Raw genomic sequence first — 23268 nt, forward strand, 5'->3', positions numbered from 1 at the left:
AATTTGATGGCATATTGTTAAATGCCTTCTGCAGATTTGAGTAAAATATACTGTCTGCTTTTCCATTATCTGCGGTAACTCTTAAAAGAATTCCGGTGAATTGGTCAAACATAATGTCCACTTCAGAAAATCTCAATGTCTGTACCTGATGACCACGAACTCATCTACAAGTTCAGAGATTTTTGTCTTCATTGGACAATAACCTCCAAATTAGTTTGCTAACATTTTCCAGAATATACCTAATATTTATTCCATTGCCAAAATATTTTTTGGTATCAACCTCTGTAATAGGTGCAACTTCAACCAGTCCTCCTTCCTCACAGGCAGTGTACCACAAGAATCCTGCTGCATCTTTACAATTAATGACTTCAAACTGTTTCTCTATGACTGATATTAAGCTAACAGACCTGTATTTTCCTGCTTTCCATCTACATCCATTTTGAATAAAGCAGTAACGTGTACCATTAAATCGATCTTCCCAGAATGAAGGAAGTATTTGAAAATTAACCACAATATATTACCTCAATGATAATTTTTTCTAAAATGCTCAGATGGAGTCCGTTACGATTTCGTCAATTCTCGGTCGGCATTGCCAAACATTTACTTAACATCACTTCTCTGTTTATTGTGATTTTAATGAATTCTCCCGCATGCTATTTCCCAATTCATCACTGCTTCTGAAATGTTGTTCATCTCCTTTGAAATATAAAAAATGATGCACAATTCATCTGTCATCACCTGTCATCTCTGCATTCTTATTAATGATTCTGTCGGCTGATAGTCTATGGGACCAATACTCACTTTATTAGCTTTCCTTTTAAAATATTTATGGAAACCCTTATCTCTCTTTTACTGAGTGCCACTGTTCCTGCGAGTTTGTTAGCTGTTTGGACAAATGGCTTATGATGAGGACTGATGGAAACTTCGTGCATTAAATGTCTACACTTGCTGCAGTCTCCATAAAGATCCCTTTTTTCCCTGAGGCGTGTTGAGCGACATTTTAAGCCACTGTCAGTCATCTCTCATTCAGTCACAGTCTCCTTGGACTATGGCAACTTTACCTGCATACTTATGTCGACCTTTATGTCACACTCTATTTTTCCTTCTTAAAGTTTTAGCTTTGTTTTAGAGATCCATCTGAGGGCCCAACCTACCAGCTGCCTTTTGCACAAGTATATGTTTTCCTTCCGTTTAGTACTACCTTCAACGTTTCAGATATCAACGAATGGTGACCCCATCCCTTGTAATACTTCCTACTTTATTGAAAACATGCTGCATCCTTTTGGTAGAACCTTTGTTTCTGTTTCAAATTCACCTTTGGTGACGTTATTATTTATTGGTTTAAACGTCTCCTTGTGATAGTTCAGCTATGTCTTCACACCTTTATCTTAGCCCGTATTTACGTTTCAAACATTAATTTACATGGTCCTTTTGAACTTTGCTGCACCTGCAATAATCTGCTCTTTAGATGTGTCTAGAACATGACCTCCCCCATCCAAAATCTCCATGTTAATTGACCCCTCACGCACTACCTTTTTTTTAGCCCCCACTACTATTACAGTTAGATGACTTGCTAAGACACTTGCCTCAGTATATTTGAGGTGAGGATTACTCCAACATACACATTCCGAATAAATATATACCACTCTATCCGACATATGAATATTATGTACATAACTATACTGTGGCCAGAGAATTGATCTATAGGGATCACCACTAGTTGCTGGACTAGACTATTTTATACAGCTTAGTCTGATCATAAACTAAATCTCCACTTCCTGAAGATGCATGATGCCTCAGTTTGCAACTTGACGTTGCTTGAATTGGCGAAGGCCATTCTGCCCAACAGAACACAATACTACCAGGTTCTGCACCTTAATAATTCAGTCATGCAATAATTCACTATTATATTATGATTTGTCAGCATGCACTTTCCATAATCACAAAGCTGTGGCCTAACAACGTAAGGATTGAATATGCACCCAGAGGTCTAGGTAGCATTCTGGCGACCTGGGTTTGAATACTATCATGGTGAAAGGTAGAATGAGAATGCAACCTTTTTCAAAAACAAATCTAGAATTAAAACTCTAAGGAAGACTATGAAACAGTCTTCGATTGTCACGACAAAAAGAGAAACTGGTTAACTAACGAACTCTCTAAAAGGAAATGGCCATCCTTACCTGGTCTGGCCTACATGTGATTCCAGACGCACAGCAATGTAGTTGACTCTCAACTGTTAGGGAAGGGAATGAGTACTAGATTAGCTCGTGATGCCCACATCCTGTGAAAGATATTTTTTAAAAATATGCAGGCTTATTCTATGGAAAGTGAGGAAAATGGCAACAAATGTAAAATAACATTAAAGAATCTCTCAAACATATAACCATAAATAAGTTTGTTCATGTCTGACGTGATGTAATATGAACAATCTACGGATTGTGTCAAATAAACTATGGGTGATACTGACAAGTAAGATGCAGATGATTGCATACACAATGGTCATTATGGCAACAATGGATGTGCCATCAGGGGCAGTTGGCGACTTGCAAGTCATTTTAAAAGGCGAGACTGGACTATTAAAAAAACTTCTCCAGTGGTTTATTTTCTTTAGACAGGTGGTGACATGCGGCACATGAAAGAAATGAAACCATTCTTAATTTTACTTTCATTTAATTTTAGTAAGCTTGTTTTATTTTCTGGAACACAACGCCAGCTGAATCCAGAGGTAAAATATTGAATGGCTTTCGTTCTGCATTGAGTATGACTGACACAAACAAATTCTGATCTTGCATGTGCTGTCCGTAAGATAGTGTTTTTTGATTGATAAGTAATGTGTTTGGTTGCATTATGAACGCACCTTCCCTAACAATTAAGACATAAAATGTATTTGAAATACCGAACTTCAGTTTCAGAAGCAAGGGTGCTGCGGACTGTGTCACAAGACGTTCTGTTGAGTTTTTATTTGCACACTCAAAAATACTAAGGTTTCAGAAAGGGCTAGTTTTAAAAACAATTGCTGCAGTTATTGGTTAAATCTTTTCGTGTCACTGTCTGCAATAAGGAAAGAGGATGACGTGTGTGATGTAACCGCCTCCTCCACCAGTGAAACAAAAAGCCAGCGAAGAAACAGCCCGTGCTTTCCCTTATGCTAGACGGACATATTCAGAGAAGCTGTCCTTTTTTTTGATAACGCAAATGCACATTAGCATTAAAAAAATACAAATTCGTTCGTTTTTTTCAAAAAAGGAATTTAATGTAAGCGATTGGCTGATTGTTTATAAATTCATCAGACATTGCAGTCCAGAGCAATGAATACATCCAGTCGCGGGACGTTTTTCATCTTCCTCCATTATGTGACAGACACGGTTTCTGGACAACTTCGGTGTTCCATTCCCAAGGAATTGCAGCACGACACATTTGTGGGTAATATCGGAGAGGATTTAACTCTCAAATTCAGAGAATTATCGGCATGCGAATTTCAGTTGCTCTCAGATGACAGAAAACAATTGTTAAAGGTAAATGAAGACAATGGTGTATTATTTGTTAAGGAACAAATAGACCGAGAACACATCTGTAGACAAAGCACGCCGTGTTCCCTTTCCTTTCAAATAGCTCTTCATAAACCCTTTGGAAATGCATCATGCCTCAGTGGAAATAATAGATGTAAATGATAATTCACTTCGTTTTCCAAAGGATTAAATTTTCCTGCAGATCGGTGAATTAATTGCGCCTAGAGCGCGCTTCCCGGTTGAGAGCGCGCACGATCCAAATGTGGGGATAAATATAATCAACACATTCAAAACAAATCCAAACGAAATCTTCAACATTAGAGTGCTGTCAAGAACAGATAGAAGTAAAAGTGCTGAGTTGTTATTACAGAAATCCTTGGATCATGAGCAGCAGGCTATTGTACTGACTGCTATTGATGGTGGGCTTCCCACAGATCTGGAACAATGCAGATTATCATTAATGTAATGGATGGGAATGACAATGCGCCTGTATTCCAACATCAAGTCTATAGAGTGATTGTGCGAGAAAACACTCATCCAAGCAGTATCGTTGCAAAAATAAATGCTGTTGACTTAGATCAAGGAGTGAACGCTGAGTTAACATATTCCTTCACTAGCTATGTGTCTGTAAGAATTCGTGACCTGTTCAAATTGAACTCGATAACTGTCGAGACCACTGTTCAAACAGAACTAGATTTTGAAGAATCAAATATTTTCGAGTTTGACGTACAGGCAGTGGACAACGCTCCACCCTTTTTGGTAGGACATGGTCGATCTAATTGATGTGAATGATAACTTTGCTGATAGAGAGATTAGCTCAACATCCAACATTATCCCTGAAGATGCTGCAGTAGGATCGGTTACAGCCATAATCAGTGTCACAGATCGAGATTCTGAATAGTCAGGTAAAGTGCCAGGTTCCTGAAGACATTCCATGTAAATTGCAAAAGTTTTTGATGAATAGCTATAAATTGATAACTGACGATAACCTGGATCGCGAACAATCCTAATGTACAATATATCAATTTCAGCCTGGTATGAGGATATGCCCTCACTTCATGCAAACAAAACAATTTTAGCTTCAGTTTCTGATATAAATGGCACTTTATGCAATCCTCTTATAACGTGTGTCTGATGCAGAACAACGCTCCTAGTGGTTCCACACTTGCTGTTACCGCTTTGGACTCAGAGATTTGGTTCAGAATGGGGAAGTCACCTATTCGATTTTAGACGAAGGCCCGATATCTGCTTACGTTACATTTAACTCTAAAAATGGAAACATTTTTGCGATTCATTCCTTAGACTATGAAAATCTGAAATTATTCCACGTCAAGGTTCAAGCTCAGAACGGTGGTTCAACTCCAATAAGCAGCACTGTCATCGTCAATGTATAGTATTATGTTGGACCAAAATGATGAACGTTTGTTATTTCACCTTTCACTTTGAATAATTCTGCATCGGTGGAGATTTCGCCTCAGTCAGTGCATCCAGGTTATTTGATGATCAACTTAATCGTGACTGATTCTGATTCAGGTCAGAATGTACGGCTTTCATATGAAATGTTGGACGTGGCTGATCACCATCTATTTACCGTAGGCTTTCTGACTGGAGATGTAAGAGAAACTCGACGACTACAAGGCTCAAGGTATCATTACTGAACGCTTTATCCACTCTGTGAAGGACAATGGCCAACCGACCCTCTCCAGTACGATCATAGTTTCATTTTTAACCGTCTCCAATAATACTGATAAGTCTTCTCAAAGAAGAAACGTGCCCCGCCATTCTGTATATATCTCGGATTTAAGTCATTATTTCATCTTCGTTTTGAATCGACTTAAGTTTTGTTTCTCTAAACCATCATTTTACTGATCGCTTTGAAGTTTAAACAAGTCAGAATCGGTGCAGAAATCACAACTCGACAGTTTCTTCTTACTGATTAAGTACTTCAATCAATGGTTTTGATCAGAAACCTGGACCAAGATGACTACTGAATAATAGCGGGCCTGACCAAACTGAAGGTTTTGGTTACACTATCTGTTTATCACCAGAATAATCGAAAAGCAATTTTCACTTTTTAAAACCTAGCCACCCTACTTTGCCTTACAGGGAAGTGAATGCCATGGATATCAACGCGTAGAATTCATTTAAACAGCAGTTTTTATGCGAGCAGGAAGTTTGTTTTGATAAAGTCGTATGTTTGGGATGTCCATAAGTTTTGAATGTTTAGCTCAATGCATCATTAAAAGATACTCTCAATTTTTTTTTTGCTTGTTTCCTTCCGAGGTTAGTGTATTTCTGGTATTGAAATCACTGAATGCATGCATGCTTGGTGTACAGAAAATAATCATTGTTAAAAAGCGACAACAATTCAAAGTTTTTCATCTTCCACTCATCAGGACTGTGACGCAAGAATCAATCTGGAAAACAGGAAGACCAATTATACTGCATGAGAAGACCATTCTAATTTGTTTGGCTACGGTGGGCATGGCCATGGAGCAAGCAGAGTTTACCATCAATCTTAGCTTTCAGGCCTGGCAGACAAATGCTTATTGATCAAAGAATTGTCATGGAGAGGCACCAGAGATTGGCGGTCTTCACGACCATTTTTAAAATACAAACTATGCAACGTAACTACTTAGAAAAAAAGTTTTTGAAAAATAGCCCGACCTATTAACAAACGAAGCTTCGAGTACATGCAAAGTGCATCACTCTGGGAGCCCCTAGAAATAATTTTGAATTGGCTCGTGATGGAATTCCCAGCATTGTTAAACAAATTATTTACAGAAGTAGAATCACATCAAATCATGGACATACCTTTCTGAAGCTTCTAAGCACTGTCTGGTTCTGTACGATGGACATATTGCACACATTGAATGACCACTGGGCCGATTCTTTGCTATATTCTATCAATGATTGGCACGAGTGGCCTACATAGCTGGCATTATGCAGGGACTAATATTCAACATTCTATTATTCATTTGTGTGGTAGGCAAAACGTATATTTGACTTGATTGCAATATTTTAATAGAGAAACAATAGTAACAATTTTAATAGCAACGACTGGCTTCATGTGAACTTTGACTGTCCGCTGTTTTCTTGTTCGGCCATTCTATGCAATGCACACTATATTAACCGTAGCATGCAATCAGAGGTTTATATGTTTCTAAACGTATATGATTTTCGGGGTCAGTGTAATTTCACAAGTAACTGTTCTACTTCACACAATGAACATCTTTTCTCGGAAAACAAAAGCTAATTAAGAACTTTGAATTAATTTATGCGTATAGTGACAGTGCTAACGTTTTAAAAATATGTACGCAGAGAATATGTGTAGTAATTGAATTGAATTTGAGAGAGTAAGGTTGGCTTCTGTCTTTGAAAAATACACTGACGTGAAATGATGTTTTCTAGATCACATTTAGTACCCACATTTAACAAGATGCATACTTAAATGCATGCATTATCTGTTAGGGCAGGCAATGTTGTGATAGTTATTCTCAGCCTTTAAGGGGTATGTTTCCTCCCACAACATGTGACACACATAGAAATTTCCGTTTCAAGAGAATATGTGATGTGATTGTGCATTCCAGCCAGTGGTGTCTGACATTAAATCCGAGAAGGCTTTTGAACCTTTTGTGTGAGATATTTTCTCTCAATGACTAATTACTTCTATTATTTTTAAGTGCAGAATTATTAGTCAAATAATATGATCACAGCATTGACAATAATATGACAGCATTTCACAAGGAAACTGTATTTTCTATGAATTAATTACGATTTCACATTGAAAACTACAATTCTTGCTTGGAAATCTACACATCACATAACTCATTAAATGCAATTCAGACTTTATAATGTTTGCTTTTTCAACATGGTTAATTTCTGGCGATATAATAGTTAATGGTGCTTGAATTCCCTAGCAACTTTTGTCAAGCTGTTTTCATTTACTAGTGAAATTTTAAGGTATACATTTCAAGTTTTTTATTCACCCAACATTTTATGACGTAATTTGAATTACAGTATGAGCTTTAACATTAAAGAAAGGCGAAACATCTATTCTCAAACGTATTTCAGACTTTTTATTAGCTTTTTAAGGATAAAATATATTTATACATTTACAATGAATTGTTTTGCCTCTTGTACCTATGTTAAATATCATGTAATTTGCTTTTAATTTCGTGTTTTGTTTATTTATGGTTCTGGTGATACTTATCATATTTAAACCTACTTTCTACAAACTGTAAAGTAAACCAAGGAAAGCAAGCACACAACTTATATTTAATGCATTAATTTAGAAATTGAATGAACGCAATTTGACATTATACTTTAGGTTCTAATTGTCATCTAAACTTTTACTCTAGTTCAATCCAACACTTATTGAACTATATGCAAGAGAAAACTGGGAGACAGCAGCAGAGAGATAAAAACACTAAAATGTGTTGAGAAATCACAGATATCCAAACACATTTCTTTTTATGAAGCATAAGAATGTTTTACAACATCAATGTTAAATCCAAAGTTTTCATGAACTCTTGCATTCCATGAAAATATCTGCAAAATTTGTGAATTTTGGGTAATCTATAGAAGCGTGGTGTGTTGGATCTGTCTAGTTTCATTTTTTTGAAAGTCGCTCTTATTTATTTCTCCAGATTTCTGAAGTTGTTTTGAGTAGGGGTATGATTCGGTTCTCTAGTTGTGGGGTCGGGTCTATCGCCACTTGTTGGTAAGTGTTTGTATCTGCACGTAGTGCGTTCACTTTTTCAATGTAATCTGTTTGATTTAAGATGCTTATTTCTCAGCAACAAGCCAAAACAAGCAGGCAGAACACGTCCGGAAACCTTAGCCACTCTCCGCTATGTCAAAGACATCTCAGGAATGACTGCTAGACTACTCAGCCCCCTTGGCATCTTGGTATCCCACAGACTCACCAATAAACGAAAACGGCAGCTAATAAACTTGAATGACTTAATACAGACAACAAACAAATGAATGTCATTTACAAAATACCATTTGAGAACTGTAATAGTCACTACACCAGCCACGAGGATATATGAACATCAACTAGCCACAAAACGACATGACTGTCTCTCACTTGTATCCTTACATACAGCTAAGAAAGGACACTTTGACTGGGACAACCCATTCACCCTAGGACAAGCCAAACAGAGACACACACGAGAATTCTAGAAGCATGGCATCCCAACTGGTATCAACAAGCGCATTGACTTGGTCCCCAATTACCACCCCTTGGGAAAAAGAACAGAAAATGACATCACCATAAGAAATGACATCACCAAGCCCCCGAAAATCCCAGACATATAAATAGAAAGCAGGAATGATCAGCAGTACATCGTCTGGAGGATCGCTGAAGATGTTACCTAGTATGATGACGAAACGTCTGAAAATGAACCTTTCAGCTCAGTGAGCAAACCTACAGCCAGAACTTATTTTGTTCACTGATGACATGCAAGGAAGAAAATATAGCCCTCCCCAATCTGCTCCAGAGTAACAATAATCTTGGTGAACCTGAAATAGCCTAGGAAAATAGTAATATTCAGCTGCCACATAGTCTGATTGTTGGATCATTGACCAAGAGAATGATACAATCAATCCTGCCAAGTCACCAAAGTGCACCGTAATAACCTCAAAATTGAAAGAGGTGTCCCCCAGATTAGTGAAACAATATATTGACACCAGGACTATCACAAAATCATGTATTACATTGGAGGTCCTGGGCATTATCATCATCATCCACAAGGTGACAGCATAGTGATGTATAATCAACAGAGCATTGTCATGTGAGAATCAGCATTAATTCTGCACAACGTGAAGACTAAAGACATCAGACGAAATATGGACATAGAAACTTCGTGCTAATCACCACCTACCTAACCCACATACCCCAGAACATTTACCATCAATTTGAGATCATCCTGAGGGTATGAATGGCAAGGAACACACTCTGGCTGGAATATATTAATTTCCATCAACAGCAATTGTTCTGCAGCACACCCTTTATCACGGCCCATCCAGTGCCAGGGGCATAGTTCGTAAACTGGATTTGTGGCCGTAGGTGAGCAGCCAACAGGATAAAAATCAAAGTTACTTAACCTTGTTGCTGTAAATCTACCTGCAGAAGATACCAATGTCTCTAACAGCACCATGACAATATTAAAGCTGGTGACAATGACACAACCCTTATGAAGATGAAGTCCTGCTTTTACTTTGAGGATATGCTCTATCACATTGAGAATGCATGATGACAATGCTGAATATGATGCATTTCAAACAAAACTATCAAGTCAATACTGAGCACTCATGAGCTGTCTTTATGAACTACCTGTACCAACAGAGTAGTTTCAAACAGAATCAGACCCTGATACCTTCCCCATTCTACCATTACTGTGGAGACACATGACCAACACAGGTTCAAAGAAGATAGTAGGAAGGCAGTATGTGAAGAACAGCACCAAACATGACTGAAAATGACATGTCGAATTGATCAAAGTCTGAGCACTTTTTTCACATTAAGCAGCTCGTGACAGATAAGGCTAAGAGAAGGCACAGTACGACACCTAAACTCACGAATCCTGCTACATCCACTTATTAATGGTGGTGGATAACTAAATAGTTAATCTGAGGATGAGGCTTCATAAATATCCCTATCATCAATGATGGGAGACCCCAGAACTTCGTTGTAAAATACAAGACCGAAGCATTTTCAAGTGCAAACAAAATTGACGACTGGAGACTCCAATTCAATTCTAAGGTCCCCAGTAATTCAGACGTGAGACGGCCACATAAAGAGAGTAAATCTTAACCTGTCAGTTAGTGCTATACCTCAGGTGGATGTCAGGCTGCAGCAAGTTCAATTCACCCCATGTGATATCAAGCAACGATTGAAAGAACTGGACAGCGCAATGACTATGGGTCCTGATTAAATTCGGGGAATAGCGCTGAAAACCTATGATCCCGAAGTAGCCACTCCTCAAGCACTGCTCCAATGCAGTTGCAATCTATACAGCAATATGGAAAGTTCTCCATATATTGTCACGGCCACAAAAAAGCAGGATAAATCCTAACAAGCCAAATAGCACTCTATGCAAATGCCCAAATTCACTATCCAATTAATGAAATGTGCCATTGAGAATGCTGACAAGAGCCATTTACACAAAATAACGTGTTCACTGACGCTCAGATTGCGGTGGCAAAAGTGAGGACTGCAGATGCTGGAAATCAGAGTCTAGATTAGAGTGGTGCTGGAAACGTGCAGTAGGTCAGGCAGCATCCAAGGAGCAGGAAAATCGAAGTTTCGGGCAAAAACCCTTCATCAGGGAACCTCCGAGGTGGAGAGATAAATGGGAGGGGTGGCCAGCCGAATCATGTCCTTGGATATATTGCAGACCATAGAAATATGGAAGGAAGAGCTGAGATCCAAGGAGGAAATAAAGATGGCTGGCTTTTAACCAAGTTGCATTTGATCAAGGAGCTGGAGCAAAAACGTAGCAAAGGAATCTCTCTCCTCTGACAGCAATTATACCAAGCATTTAGGACAAAGGCAGTCACCCCTTCCACACGACCGGAATGTTGTTGTCTCGCAAGTTCTTTGCTAGGGCTTAACTAGTGTCATCATCAATGGCATTCCCTGTGTCATAAGTTCCAACTTCGGGATGTTTTCTGACGATTATGCAACTTTCAATTCAACTTCTCAGGTAGTGCTAAAGTCGACGTGGCAAAGTAACAAGACCTGGACAACGTTTTGGCCTAGGCTGAGAAGTGACAAGTACGGCGGTGTTGCATTTTTGTTCGTCAATGTTAATATCAAATACGAGAGAATCTGTCTATCCCCCTTTGCACTCAACAACGTTACCATACATGAATCCCCTATTACAAATATCGGGAGTGTTGCTATTGACCAGAAATTGAATTGGACGAGTGACACAAAAGCTTAACTTCAAAGAACGTCAATGGAAGGAAATTATACAGAAATTAATGCTTCTCCTGACGTCTTAAATGCTGTCGACCACTGGTGAGGTACAAATTAAGAATGTGCCAGAATATCCTCAACATACCGAGCTCAAAGGACACACGTGAATCTCGACAAATGCCGGAAGAAGCTGCTGCTTGACTGGCAACCAATCAATCCACTTTGTTTACTCTGACTCGCAGTGACAGTATCACATATCACCGTGAACATATTTTGCCCAATTTACCAAGACTCCTTAGACAACACGCACCAAATACCCTATCTCTCCCACAAAGTTGGACAAGGGCAATTATCTGCCTGCTCTTCCTTCTTGTGTACACAATTATGATATGGAGCCATTGCCCCACGGCTTCCGTATTTCCGGGGAAATGTTGCAAAATTGCAATCTGAACGAAGGCGTGATGAACTGGCCCTGCAAGGACTGCAGTGTTTCCAAAATGAAGATCAGCATTTTATTCCTAAGGGCTATTAGAGGTGAGAAATAAAATTGGCATGGCCAAAGATGCGCATTTTCTATATATGAATTTAAAATTAACTTTGCCACAAGTACAAAATTAATCAAGAGGGGATGTCCCACGAATTATTATCTCATTCTATTTTACACTCCATTGGCATTAGTGTTTGAATTCGATACCTCGACATGTACAGACATCCCATGGAGAGCTGCAGTTGCAGGCACGGTTCCTGTCCCATTCTAAGGTTTGGTCAAATGTCACTCCTACAAATTGTAGTGATATTCTGTTATGAATTTCTAACAAGGGTGCATAGGTTTCTTTGAGATAGTGACAAAGTTTTAATTTTAAACATACAAGCCACACAGAGCAGATACTTTGAAGGTTAGAATTGACACAGGTGAACAATTTGCATTTCAGTAGTTGCCTAATTAAGAGACAAAAGAACTGATCTCCAGATTTGAAATGAGACTGATTACTTTTGACATCAATACAGAATTTGTTCGAGGCGTGTCATCAAGAATTTATAGAAACCAGGTGAAACAATCTCTAAGGATTAGCTATCTGTCTAGCACAAAAGAGGAGGTTGGAACTGTAGGAAGACAACCATCTCAGTTCCAGGAAGTCTCTGCAGCAATTCTTTAAGGTCTTGTCAAGGCTGAATCAGCTTCAACTGTGGCATCAATAACCATTTTCTATCGCAAGCTCAGCACTGAAATGCTCGCTGAACATTGCACAATTTACAGAAACATTTGCAATTCTGTGGATGCAGAAACTGACTCCAAGCATTCTCGGCAAAATCTGCACAACATAAAAAGACAGGTAAGACGACTTCCCTTTTCTCCTCAATGGCGTTACGATTGCTAAATTCTGTACCACCAACATTATATTGTTTATCATGAGCTGCAATCTGAACTCAAAAAGCCAGATCAATAGTGTGCCTGGAAATTTTGCAATCCGTAAGACAATTATTGATTTGCTAAAACGCTCTCACCAACTAAAGGGCATAGTTACAGTTTCATACAGGATAGCTGCAATTCCAAATGCAGTCAGGACGTTTGACATAATTTGGGACAAAGCAATGTTCGGACGTGGAGTAACCCCCTCTGCTATTTTAACTCTGAAACACAGAGAAGCTCACCTCATGCTGCAATCTGTTAAATTTCGAGAGGCAAAGAACTATCCGAGAGATCCATATTTAAAATAAAAATTAACATGACATACACATCAAAATGTTGTAATGCTAGTAACAAACTCAATAGTTCTTTTTCTATCGTGGAGTATTTCTTCTGGTGGAGGTTGAACTTCTTCAAAAAGTAACCAACAGACAGTTAAATCTCATTATCATCTTCCTGCAGCAGTACAGCTCCAACTCTTATGTCACGAGCATCGATGGTAACTTTGAAGGGTTTCGAAAGGTTTGCTGTAGATAAAACTGGGGCCGTGGTTAATATTGCTTTTAAATAGTCGAGTACCTCCGGCATTTTTCTGTCCACCGAAACTTTGTGTTCTTCTTCAGCAAATTGTTTAACATACCACTACACTGCTGAAGTCTAGAACGAACTTCCAATAGAAACTGCTTCATCACAAAATCGAAGCAATGCTTTTGTCGAGGTTGATTGCCGAAATTCCTCGATGGCCTTCATCTTTGCATTTTGTGGTGTCAACATTCCATGACCGATGTTATTTTCAAAGAATGTCACCTTTGCTTTCGTGAGTTTAGTTTTGTTTAGGTTTATTAACAGTTTTTCTTCTTGGGTTCATTCGAAGAGCACTGCCAACTGTAGCATGCGATCGTTCCAGGATTTACTAAAGATTACTACATTGTCCAAATAGATTGCACAGTTTGTCAACCCAGCCACAACTCTGTTCATGAGTTTTTGGAATATGGCAGGTGTGTTCTTAATTCCAAAAGGCATCAATTTGAATTGAGATAGCTCATTTGAGGTTACAAATGCAGAGATATCTTTCGCCATGTCTGATAAAGGTACCTGCCAGTTACCATGCAGTAAGACCAACTTGGTGATGTAACTGGCTTGTCCAACTTTCTCTATACAGTCTGCCAATCTTGGTCTTGGGTATGAGTCTGATTGTGCAACGGCATTGATTGTCTGATAATGCATACAAAATTGTTGTGTCCCTTCTGGTTTGGTAACTAAGACGATTGGCGAACTCCACTCACTCTGTCTCGTTTAGATGATATCCTCATTGAGCATGGCCTCCCCCCTCCTTCTCTACCTGTCTGGCTTTGTAAGGAGTAAGCTGGTAAGGCTGTTTTTTTTTTATCTGTGCAGCATTCCCTATGCCTACTTCACGCACAATAGCTTTAATCTTCCCTATCTCTTCCTGCATATGTCCTCATACGACAGTAACAAACTTTTCAACTGCGTTCTATGCTCCTGAACCAGATAGTTTATGAACCTATTCCATTCCTCAAGGACTTCTTCATTGTTTGACATATTTTGAGGCACATCAAATTCCACAACATCTGCATTTGATTCCTCACTCTGCGGGGCAATAACGAAAACCTGTTTCTCCAGTTTCTTTCTTTCTATATAATACAATTTCAACATGATCACATGACACACCCGATACAGTTTTTTTTCTATCTGGCAGCTTTACTTGATAGTTCATCTGATTCAACTTTTTTTTTAACCTGATAGGGACCAGTAAATCTGGTTTTGAAGGGATTTCTTATCACTGGATACAGTACTAACACGCCATCCTCTCGGGAAAACGTCCGAGTCTCAGAGTTTTTATCTGCCACCTGCTTCATTCTATTCTGCGTCATCTTTAGGTGCTATTTAGTTAACTCACCTATTCGATCTTGGGATCTTGTTGCTACACAGTCTGGGAAAATACCAGGATATTTTTCTTTTAACTCTCCAGTTTCTTGATTTTCCTTGGGCTTCTCCACAGTATGGTGAGTCACTCCCACCTTGTACCCTGCTAAATCATTCTCAAGAGCAAACTGGATTCCTGGAACTGACACACTGTCAATCACTCCCATTGTTACTTGCCCACTCTTGAGTTGGCATTCCAACCTGATTTTACATCCGGGAACATTAAATTACTGTCCATCTATCCCACAAGTTACCACAATGTCGGGTAACAGATCAGAAAGAGTGTAGATTTGCTCATCTCTTGCTATTGGAGACTGGTTTGATCCTATATCTTTGAAAATTATAACGTCTTGCCCTTCTTTCCCTGTTCGTTCTGAGTAAACTTTACCCACAGAGACAAATCCTTTACAGAGATCAGGTACTAAATCCATCTCCAGCCGCAGCCTAGGCTGTTGCTCTCCTGCAGTTCCTTGGCTTTTCTTGGGGTTTCCTTTACGACTTTGACCAATGCCACTAGCTTTGTTCCTTTTCCCACATCATTTCCCTCAGAGCTCTTTTTTAACGACAAGCACTATGACCTTAAATGCCCCACTTTCTGGCACTGAAAATACCTTTTCCCAGTGCTCGTTTGAAACCACCAATACTGTAATGTTCTGAGTCTCACACCAGTACAGTGCAACCACCTGAGGCCTTTCACCTCCTTTCCACCCTTTTGGGCTTCTTTAACCTGTGGTGTTCTCTACTCTTTGTTTTGTAGTGTAGGATTTCCCCTCCTCCCAACGACTATCCCTCAAAGGATGAAATTCTGGCCAGAAGCTTGTGTTACGAACCAATACGTATTCATCAGCTAAAGCTGCTACCGTTCTCACTTCCTGAAATTACTGTTTCTGTACGTGAATTCTTATAATCTCTGGAAATGAGCTTTTAAACTCCTTCAGACGAATAATCTCTCTTAGAGCCTCAAAGGTCGTATTTATCTTCCAGGCTCCCACCCATTTATCAAAATGAGTATGTTTAATTCTTTCAAACTCAACATAAGTCTGACCTGGTTCCATCTTTATGTTTCTGAACCGCTGTGTGCATGTTTCTTATATCAATTCATAAACACATAAAATAGCTTGCTTGACCTCTGCGTAATCTCTTATTCCCTCATCTGACATCTCAGCAAATACCTCACTAGCTCTGTCTCCCAGTTTAGTCTGAACTAGTATTAGCCAAAAATCCTCAGACCACTCCATCTGCCGAGTCAATTGTTCAAACGAAATAAAGAAGATCTCTACACCTTTCTCATCAAAATGTCGCAGTTTTGACATATTTGTATACCTCACCACCTTCTCTTTTAATCTCCAAACTGTTAACTCAACTGTGCTGACCACGTCACAACTTCTCAAGTTCAAATTCTCTCTCTTTTTGCTCAGCTAAGATCCTTCTCTCTCTTTCCTTTTCCTCTCTCTCTGTTGTCTCTCTTTCTCTCTCCCTTTCTTCTCACTCTCTTTGTCAGATAAGAACATTCTTTCCCTTCCGTTTTCCTCTCTCTTTCACTCTCCTGCTCTCGCTTGTTCTTCTCTCTCTTTCTCTAACTCTCTCCCTCTGTCTCTTCTTGTTTATCTTCTAACTCAATTTTCTTGAACTGTGATTTAATTTTTCTAACTCTACTGCACGTGCCTGTTTCTCAAACTCACCTAAATGTTTGAGTAATTCTCTTACAATTTCTGCTTTACTTTTGTCCTTGATTAAACCCAAATCTAACTTCTTTGCTAATTCTAAAATTATGGCCGTTTACTTTCCTTCTAAACTTTCCTGGCAAATTTGAGAATCAACTTCAAACCCTAGAACAACTTTGGCAATTTTAAAAGCCATTTCTCTCACTTTTCATTTAAACAACTAGAAGTCACCAAAATTAAACAAATTGTCTCACCTACACTTTATTTAAAGATCCAGGACACTAACCTGCAAGTGTTGAAATCCACTGGACCTTTTCATACCCCAAATCTATTCAGCTCTATTTAAATCTGTCCAGATCTCAGGTTGGATCTGGCGAAGCCTATTCAAATCGCGGGCAAAAGCCACCAAACTGTTGTGACACTGGGTAATTTGCTAATTTAAAGTCAATACAGAGAGAAGCTCACGTTGCACAGTAATCCGTCATATTTTGTGAAGCAAAGAACTATCCCAGAGGTCACCATTTAAGGTAAGAATTAACATTCTTATTCTTTACGTCCAAAAGAGAACATTAGACGACTATTTACAACTACTTTCTCTTAAACCAAGCTTTTACCTTCCACTTCATAATTCTGGTCTGATGAAAAAAGCTCCGATTCAGATTTACAGAAAAATAAAATAATTTTTCTTAACTAATCAGCATTTTACGTTCTCATTTGTACATTTTCCTCTGTAGATGTTTTTATAGGCCAGCTTCAATGCTCTGCTGCATAATTTCTCATGGACAGGTACCTTTCAGTGAGCTCTTCGGCTATCAGTGTATACTTGTTGTGTTCTTAGCAATACTCTCCCAAACTGTTCAATATGTCCCATTTTATACCGTAAAACATCCGATCATTTCACTTGTTTGATGTTGTCAAAATACTAAATTCACATTTGATTGGATTTGTTGTCTGGGGCATAATTTAAACTGATTGGCTGAATTTAAAATTGTATTTGTATCATAGCAACACAGCTGCACTGGTAGTTTCACCGTCAAATATTACATTTTAAATTCTTTCAGCAGCCTATGTGCGTCTTTAAGGCCACACCAACTTCCAGGAGAAAGTGAGGACTGCAGATGCTGGAGATCAGAGCTGACAATGTGTTGCTGGAAAAGCGCAGCAGGTCAGGCAGTATCCAAGGAGCAGGAGAATCGACGTTTCGGGCATGAGCCCTTCTTCACGAATGAGGAAAGTGTGCCAAGCAGGCTAAGATAAAAGGTAGGGAGGACGGACTTGGGGGAAGGGCATTGGAAATGCGATAGGTGGAAGGAGGTTAAGGCGAGAGTGATAAGTTGAGGTTGATAGGCCGGAGTGGGGGTGGGGGTGGAGAGGTTAGGAAGAAGATTGCAGGTTATGAAGGTGGTGCTGAGTTCGGGGGTTGGGACTGAGACAAGGTGGGGGAAGGGGAAATGAGGAAACTGGAGAAATCTAAGTTCATCCCTTGTGGTTGGAGGGTTCCTAGGCGGAAGATGTGGCCAGCTTCCAGTCTCTCTTAAAGGTACATTAAAAATCTACTCCTTCATAACAGCAGCTGCTATGATTGGAACCCCATGCACGTTCATAAACATTCATTCATTTCCTCGTTAAGAGTACATTTGCAGCTGTAATATTCACAGTACCTCAGGTGCTTCATCTCGAAGGATCATCTGCCAAATGCACCTCTTCATATCACTCCTGTTAAAATGTTGACATTTGTTTGCAGATGCATAAATTGTCATTTTAACATAAATCCACAAATTCATTCGTCCTCATGGTTTCAAAGAAATAGAGCTTCTTATACGTGTTCATTTATGTGGAGTTCCATGAAAGATCTTATACTCTTCTTACTGCTCCCCTCCAAAGAACTATGTTTCTATTCCCATAGAAAAAGAGTTGAGCTTGTTCACAATCCACAAGAATACCTACAACAATTTAGTAATGCTCCTTTCACTCTATTTCCATGTTTCTGATCTCCACCATCTTGTGCAGTAGGTAAATAGTAAAATCATAATTTGTAATTTCAAATCCAAGCCACACAACATTTTGAATTGGAATTGCATCTTAATTGTTTCATTGTGCTTGAGGGAATATTGTGGAATTCTGGTGACCGTCTGTTCTAGTAAGGCGGCACATGTTCACAAATCCTGCTCACAATCAGCTTCCCCCGAATAACACTGAAGAGAAAAAAACATGCTGGCCTTTAAAATGACACCAACATTCCATGAAAGGCTGCAACACAATTGCCGTTTTTAGTGAACTTAAAAGTGTTGTAGGAACTAAGCGTGCCTGACAGCATCTGTGGAGAGGAGCACAGTTACTTTTCTGAGTCCAATGATCCTCTTCTAAAGACGAAGCGTTTCACAGTCTTGGGGTTTGTTAAATGATTTGGTTCACCAGCTGATTTTTATTGCAAAGTGACACCAACAGTACAGGTTCAATTCTTACACCAGCTGAAGTAACCATGAAGGACTTTCCTTTCCTTTCCTACATCTTGCCTGAGGTGTAGTGACCTTCAGGTTAGACCATCACCAACTGTCTCCTTTTAATGACAGAACAATTCCATGGTTCTCTGAGATGATGGCGACTTTATCCTTTTGTGTTTTTATATCAGGTTCCCAGGATCCACATATTTTGACTTCACGGTTATTTGCATCTCCTCGAGTTGGTTGCGTCAATGAAATCCTACCCATTTCCATCATTCACGTACATAAATGCAGGCAAACCTCTTTGAAACTACAATAAAATCCATTCATGCATCACCCCTGTTCTGACGTTAATAACGCATGATTAAGCAGCACCTTAAATCTTAGACACAAATCTTATCGTGTTTTTGTTTACAAAATCTTGAAGAGCATCATGTCATACTATCTCTGTGAACATTTCCAGACTTAAAGCTCCGGAAGAAATATGTAATCATCCAAATCTAGCCTGTTATGCACCTTCGATTTTAATCATCAGCCAATGGGTGCCCCGTGAAACTGCGTAAGTAGTGTTTCTGAAATATCTCAGAATCCTTTATGAATCCTTAAAACTGTTTTTGCAAACAGTTGCCAATCTATGGTATCACCTGCTCATTCAGGTAGATCACAGTTTTATATTTGTTATTCTCACTGTAGAACCAGTTTGTCACATTAGGATAACTTAACAGCGTGAGAAAAAAATGGAAACAGTTGTTGTTATAAGACACACCTAGTCTAATATGAATGCGTAAATACTGGAAATGCTCAGCAAGTGTGGCTGCTTGTGGAACAAAAGTCACGGAGTTAACATTTTTCTTCGTGGTATTTAACCAGAAATGACTCTGATGCAAGATATTTTTCTGAAGAATTTGCTTTTTTTGTACAAATGGTGCCTGGCCTATTGCTTTTTCCGGAATTTTCTGCTTTTATCTCTCATTTTCAGCGTCCAAATTATGTTATTTTGACTCAGTTTTGTGTCTTCAGTCCACTGACTAGAAGTATTTACAAACTGCGATGACAGCTAAGATTAGCCCCACTGAAGAATTCGCTGGCATTTACTTTTATTCAATTAAGTACATTCTTTCAGTATGTTTACAATGTTATTCTATCATTGAACGGGAATGGAATTATTCAGACTTTCCTGTTACCACCCAGCAACAAAATGGCCCGTCATCTAATTGGGCTGGATCCAGAGGGTGATCTGCACTTTGCATCAATGATACTGAGTCACAAAGTACTGGATGACATAATTAGGGTTATCATGATCTCAGTAAAGCTTTGTGTCCTTGGCATCCAATGATGAAATGGAAAATGTAATTATGGGAATGTAAATGTAATCTATCTTTCTGTTGCTGCATCGATAAATATAAGCAATATTAAAAGTAGCATTATACTATCAGTTGTTATGTTGCACCTGTGGTTTCTAAAAGGATTTTAAATTGCGCACTCCTAAATCATCCGTTGCCTTCTATTACAATGAATACCGGAACAGTCCAGCTTTAAGAACAGTTGTTGCAGTTATTGGTTGAGGCTGTTCGTGTCGCTGTCTACCAATTAAAAGCAGATCAGAAGACAGGGATCTACAGGACCTCTCATCCGAGCCGCTGAAATACAGACCAGAAACGAAGAGACAGACGTTGCCTGTTCATATGCCGTGCGGCCATGTTCATGAAATCTTCCCAGGTTCGTTGTCTGCCTCTCCTGTTACGTGTTAGTATATATTCCCGTGGTAAGACGGTATAAAAAGCAAGACTGGACGACATATCGACATTTTTACGTCAACATTCGCCCGAGAACAATGACAATACTACGCAGGACATCTTTCGTTTTGCTGCTTTGGACATCAAACCTGGTTTTGGGACAAATTCGCTACTCGATTCCCGAAGAGAAGGAGCACGGTGCTTTTGTTGGCAATATCGCTAAGGATTTAAAATTAAATCTTTGGGAATTATTGTCTCGTAAATTTCGGCTCGTCTCTGATGAAAGAAGGCAGTACATGAAGGTAAATATGGAAGATGGGGTGTTGTTTGTGAATGAGCGGATCGATAGAGAGCAGATTTGTAAGCAGCGCTCTATCTGTTCTCTTTCTTTTCAATTAGTGCTTGATAATCCTCTGGAAATACATTCGGTTGCAGTGGAAATACTAGATATAAATGATAATTCTCCCAGATTTCCGAACCCTGAATTTCTTCTGCAAATCAGTGAGTCAATTTCAGTAGGAGCGCGCTTCCCTGTCGAGAGCGCGTATGACCCGGACGTCAGCACGAATACAATTAACACTTACCAGGTCAGTCCGAATGACCAGTTTGGCCTCAGAGTTCAGACACGGACTGACGGGACAAAAAGTGCCGAGTTGATATTGGAAAAGCCCTTGGACCGTGAACAACAGTCGTCCTTTCACCTTATACTGTCCGCTGTTGACGGTGGGATACCGCTGAGATCTGGAACAAGCAGGATATTGATCACTGTACTTGACGTCAATGATAATGCACCTGTATTCGATCATGAAACATACAAATGCACTATAGCGGAAAACTCCCCCAAAGGGACCTTGGTGATAACCGTACACGCTACTGACATTGATGAAGGTAAGAATAGTGAACTGAAGTATTACTTCACCAGCCACGTTTCCCAAAATATTCGAAATTTGTTCAACTTGGACCCAGAAACTGGAGAGATTACAGTTCAAGGAGTACTGGACTTTGAGGAATCAAATGTTTATGAACTTGATGTAGAAGCTGTGGACAACGCTGATGCAGGTATGGCGGGACTTACAAAAGTTATGGTTGAACTAATAGACACAAATGACAATGCCCCAGTATTGGAAGTGACATTGGTGTCCAGTACGGTGCAGGAAGATGCCCCTCCAGGTACAGTTGTAGCACTGATCACTGCTATAGATTCAGATTCTGGAGAAAATGGACATGTAGAATGTCACATTCCAGTAGATATTCCGTTCAAACTTCAAAGAACATCGAGAAACGGCTACACTTTGGTTACAAGTGATAAGTTGGATCGTGAAACTGTCCAGACATATAGCATTGACATTTCAGTCTGGGACGGAGGATCTCCCTCTCTGTCAACAAATAAAACCCTCTTAGTGTCCATTTCCGACATTAATGACAATGCGCCGAGATTCACACAATCGTCATATAATGTCTATTTGATGGAAAATAACACTCCGGGTGCTTCTATATTTGCGGTCACTGCTTCGGATCCAGATTCGGGCCAGAACGGAGAGATAATCTATTCTATTCTGAACACTCGCAGTGGAAGCGTACAGAGAACTTCGTATGTTACCATCAGTTCTAAACATGGGATCATTTACGCCCTGCATGCCCTTGATTATGAAAAGTTGAAACATTTCCAGATCAAAGTTCAAGCTCACGATAATGGGTCTGTCAAACTGAGCAGCACTGCCTTCATAAATGTCATTATCTTGGATCAGAATGACAACGCTCCTGTTATTGTTTCACCTTTAACGTGGAACTGCTCAGCATCAGTAGAAATTCTGCCACAATCAGTATATCCCGATTATTTGGTCACCAAATTAATCGCGACTGACACCGATTCTGGTCAGAATTCACGGCTTTCTTATCACTTGCTGGGGGCTAATTATCCCAGGCTTTTTACTGTGGGGCTTCGGTCTGGGGAAATTAGAGCAACACGGCGTTTAAGTGAGGAAGAAATTAGCGCAGCAAAGCTGATAGTCTTCGTGAAGGATAATGGAGAACCAAGTCTATCCACTACCGTAACACTCTCATTTAATATTTTATCAAATCTTACGGAGAATTCGACACAAAGAACTGAGGAATATGGACAGTCGAAAAAGTTTTTTTCCAATCTTAATGGTTACTTAATTATTATGTTAGGATCAACTTCCCTTTTGCTTTTTGTAACCATAATTGTTCTGGTTATCCTGAAGTTTAACCAAGATAGAAATGCTGTAGACAACGGTCGCACAGTTTTTTGTTGTTCAAATCGGACTTTGAATGATACCTTTAATCGTACGCCTGCACCAAACGAAGCATTTAATTATACCCAGTCTGCTCAAACTAAAGGTTATCGCTATGCTATAAGTTTATCTCCGGAGTCATCAAAAAGTGATTTTCTCTTTCTAAAGCCCTGTAATCCTCCATTGCATTTCAATGATTTGGATAGATCAGACATAAGCACCGGAAAATAATTTACAAGAAGTTCCATAATTGGTAATAGCAGTAACAAACTTTGTTAAAGAGCTATGTGATAAGGACTGCATTCATGGGTAAGTTTTATTTCAGTGCATAGCTGTTTCCGAAAGTTTAATATCTGAAGACCTAATTAATTAAATAGT

At 39.3% G+C, this 23268-nt stretch overlaps 1 protein-coding gene across 1 annotated transcript in view; it reads left to right on the plus strand.

Annotated features, from left to right (window-relative positions):
- The window catches only part of LOC132823103 (uncharacterized), a 110600-nt gene that overhangs the window by 54675 nt on the left and 32657 nt on the right, over nucleotides 1-23268 (plus strand). Inside the window, 2 exon segments of the mRNA XM_060836642.1 lie at nucleotides 5043-5154; nucleotides 20619-23107. Of these exon segments, the coding sequence (XP_060692625.1) occupies nucleotides 5043-5154; nucleotides 20619-23107 (2601 nt within the window).

Source organism: Hemiscyllium ocellatum, chromosome 16, assembly GCF_020745735.1.
Source record: "Hemiscyllium ocellatum isolate sHemOce1 chromosome 16, sHemOce1.pat.X.cur, whole genome shotgun sequence".
NCBI classification, from domain to species: Eukaryota; Metazoa; Chordata; class Chondrichthyes; order Orectolobiformes; family Hemiscylliidae; genus Hemiscyllium; species Hemiscyllium ocellatum.